This window comes from Lycium ferocissimum, chromosome 8 (genome assembly GCF_029784015.1).
Source record: "Lycium ferocissimum isolate CSIRO_LF1 chromosome 8, AGI_CSIRO_Lferr_CH_V1, whole genome shotgun sequence".
Classification (NCBI taxonomy): domain Eukaryota; kingdom Viridiplantae; phylum Streptophyta; class Magnoliopsida; order Solanales; family Solanaceae; genus Lycium; species Lycium ferocissimum.
In genome coordinates this window covers 59,950,182-59,953,217 of record NC_081349.1, presented here as the reverse complement: position 1 = coordinate 59,953,217, position 3,036 = coordinate 59,950,182, and the positions used below count along the sequence as shown (strand labels likewise).

Genomic DNA, 3,036 nt, shown 5'->3' with positions numbered 1-3,036 from the left:
TTTTTCCCAATCATATCCTTAGCTTGCTTTACTAAGGCCCCGTTTGAACATAGTTTGAAACCATGTTAGGACATGCAATTTGGATATTTTAAGTTGTATTTTCTCTTATAGACATAAAACCTCCAAAAATTATGAAAACTATCAAAACATTCTCAATTCTTATACAATCTTACCAAATGAGCAAGTCATAGTGCATAACAAAATTAGTACACTACTAGAAGGCCTTTCTAAAAAATACAACATTAATTAATCAAACTTTAGTTCAATAAAAACGAAAATTTAACATGAATAGTAATGTAACTACTCTTTAATATAATCCTCCCACATAAAGTAAAGGTTGGTAGACATAAATTAAAGTTGGTGAAAATTAATGAGATTGGTAAATGATTGATGGGGGTAATTGTTAAAAATATCTACCAACCTATGGGTCTTTTTTTTTTACAAAATATAAACTTATGGGTTAAATTTTATATTTAAAAAAGTTGAAACCATAGTTTCAAACCATGAGTGAAAACGCATGTCTAAACGATGGTTTGAAAACTCATGACCAAACGCCTACTAAATGCTCTATACAGCATTATATTCCAAAAAGAATTTTCATGTTTGAGAAGACATAAAGGATATTGTCAAATAATCTTATACTCCCTCCGGATCAAAAAAAGAATCCATTTAGCTTTTTTTTCTTGGATAAAAAAAAGGGCCCACTTAGCAAATCAAGAAAGAATTAACCTTGTTTTTTCTTATTTGCCCCTATTAAGTGTTATATGATCAAATCTCAATGCCTATTTAATTAGGGGTAGTTTAGTCAAATTATCTATTTTTATCTAGGAGTTAGTATTTTCTTAGGGGTGTACAAATGGCAAAGTAGACTCTTTTTTTTATCCGAAGGGAGTAATTAATGCTACTCGCTTCGTCCCATATTACTTGTCCACTTTCTCTTTTACACATAGTTTAAGAACTCATAAATAAAAGTATATTTTTACTACATTACCCTTATCTCTCTCTAATTAATTGCACTCTAATCAATAGTAGTTACTTTAAAAAATAATTAATGTTAAGGGAAAACAAAAAAAAATTAATTAATTCTACCTTGATTTTGTAAATGCACAATTATTTCGGGACGAATATTTATAGTAATGTGGACAACTAATATGGGACGGAGGGAGTACTATTTAATGATGTTCCAAAATTTAAAAGACGCTTAAAATAGATCGGATGGAATATTAATCTAAACTACTCTCTCCGGTTCAAAATAAGTGTCCGCTTAGTCTTTTCATTTAGGTTCAAAATGAGTGTCCATTTATGTAATTAAGAAGGCCTTAATTATTTTCTTCCACATTTATCCCTGTTTAGATAAATGAGTTTTTATGTAATCAAGAAACTATATTGATTAGGTAATATTAATTAGTTAAGGATAGCTTAGTCAAAAGACTTATTTTTTTTCTAGAAATTAATATTTTCGTAAGGGGTGTGCAAAAGGTTAATAGGACACATTTTGAATCGGAGGGAGTATCTTTTAACTTTCTAGCTTAATTAACACTCAAATTAATTGCAACAGGAAGAGTAAATTTGAAGATTAAAAAATAGCAAATGACTCTTATTTTGTTTTTAATCAAATGTTTGACAAAAAGGCTAGTACAATCAGCGGAGGGAACAGTAAGGTAGAAAGTAGAGAATCAACTTGACTTTCTTCTAGTTACATTGAATAGCAAATTTTACCGACGTGCGTTTAGATATTTTACAATAGTACCGACCAACCTTCCCGCTATAAATAGAAACATCCCCACATTTGCAACCATAAACTTGTCTTTCATCTTCTTTCTTCTTCTCTTTCAACAGTTCTTCTACAGCATATAACATATAAATAAACCATGATTGAATCTGTAGCTAGCTGGTTCACCCCCACAATTCTCTTTTGCTTCTTGAATCTCATGATTGGAACTATTTTCATCACTTCAACTTTCAAATCTGACAAAAAACAACAACCCCAAGTCACTAGAACTCCATCTCTTTTACATCGAGTCAAGTCCTTTAACCTCTCTTTCCTGACCCATTTTGCTCCGTCACAAACGACTTATCCGATAATAACTCACCACAACTCAACCGTAGTCCCTCTTTGTTACAACGGGTCAAGTCCATCAACTTATCTTTCTCTCGGTCCGAGCAACCCGACCCAGTTCCTTCTATCGCTCAATACGCCATCCCATATGAAGAACAAGTTCACAAGGTTGAGGATTGTAAAGATATGACACCTGACCCTAATTCAACCCCAGAAATTAGCTCAAGATATGAAGATCGTCCAAATCCATATAAGCAGACCATCAACGGTATTGAAGTGAGTCACGTGACAAGAAGTAAGTCTGCCACGTGCGTTGAAACGAAGCTGGAGAAGAGGACGATGATGGTGAAGTCGGCAAGTGAGAAGAGGATGCCGGTGGAAGAGAAGGAGGAAGAGAGGCGACCGGCAACGACGAGGGAAACGGTGTCGTTTGGTGAAGATGAAGCAGTTGATAGTAAAGCTGATGATTTCATTAACAAGTTCAGGAACCAGTTGAAGTTACAACGGCTTGATTCTATTATTAGGTACAAGGAAATGTTGAATAGAGGAGTTAGCAGGTGAGCGATCGAGGTGTACTTTTGGGACAAACACGCCCTTGGTTTGTATGTGGATGTGGAAACTCCATGGATATTTTTGTCCCTTTGAACTTTTCTCCATATTTCTGCTGCTCCATTCAAGATTCATTTTCATTGAAGAAGAAAAAATTGAAGATTCATTTGAGGGCGTGGAATTTGGACCATATGGATATTATCAGAAATGCTGTTATAGAATTATACGATTTTTATGAGCATCAATATTTTACCTATATTATTAGAAAATTGTTTCTCTTGATTATTGTTCTTATAATATTAGCTATAATCTCTTTACCCATGAATGTTTTAATTCTCAGCCACTTAAATAGAAGAAAATTAATTGTTGAGACCCTTCAAATTTATGCTTAGGTTTCTGCTGTGTGGGTGTGCTCTTTTCATTCTTCT

General features: G+C 33.5%; 1 protein-coding gene across 1 annotated transcript; it reads left to right on the top strand.

Annotated features, from left to right (window-relative positions):
• The first annotated feature begins 2,102 nt into the window (after positions 1-2,102).
• LOC132068791 (pathogen-associated molecular patterns-induced protein A70-like) lies at positions 2,103-2,890 on the top strand. The gene has a single exon (XM_059462497.1). The coding sequence runs from the start codon at positions 2,246-2,248 to the stop codon at positions 2,618-2,620; it is 375 nt and encodes a 124-aa protein (XP_059318480.1). The 5' UTR covers positions 2,103-2,245; the 3' UTR covers positions 2,621-2,890.
• Positions 2,891-3,036: the final 146 nt, after the last annotated feature.

Coding starts and splice junctions, on each gene's coding strand:
- LOC132068791 (XM_059462497.1), top strand. CDS start 2,246: ATGACACCTGACCCTAATTCAACCCCAGAAATTAGCTCAAGATATGAA.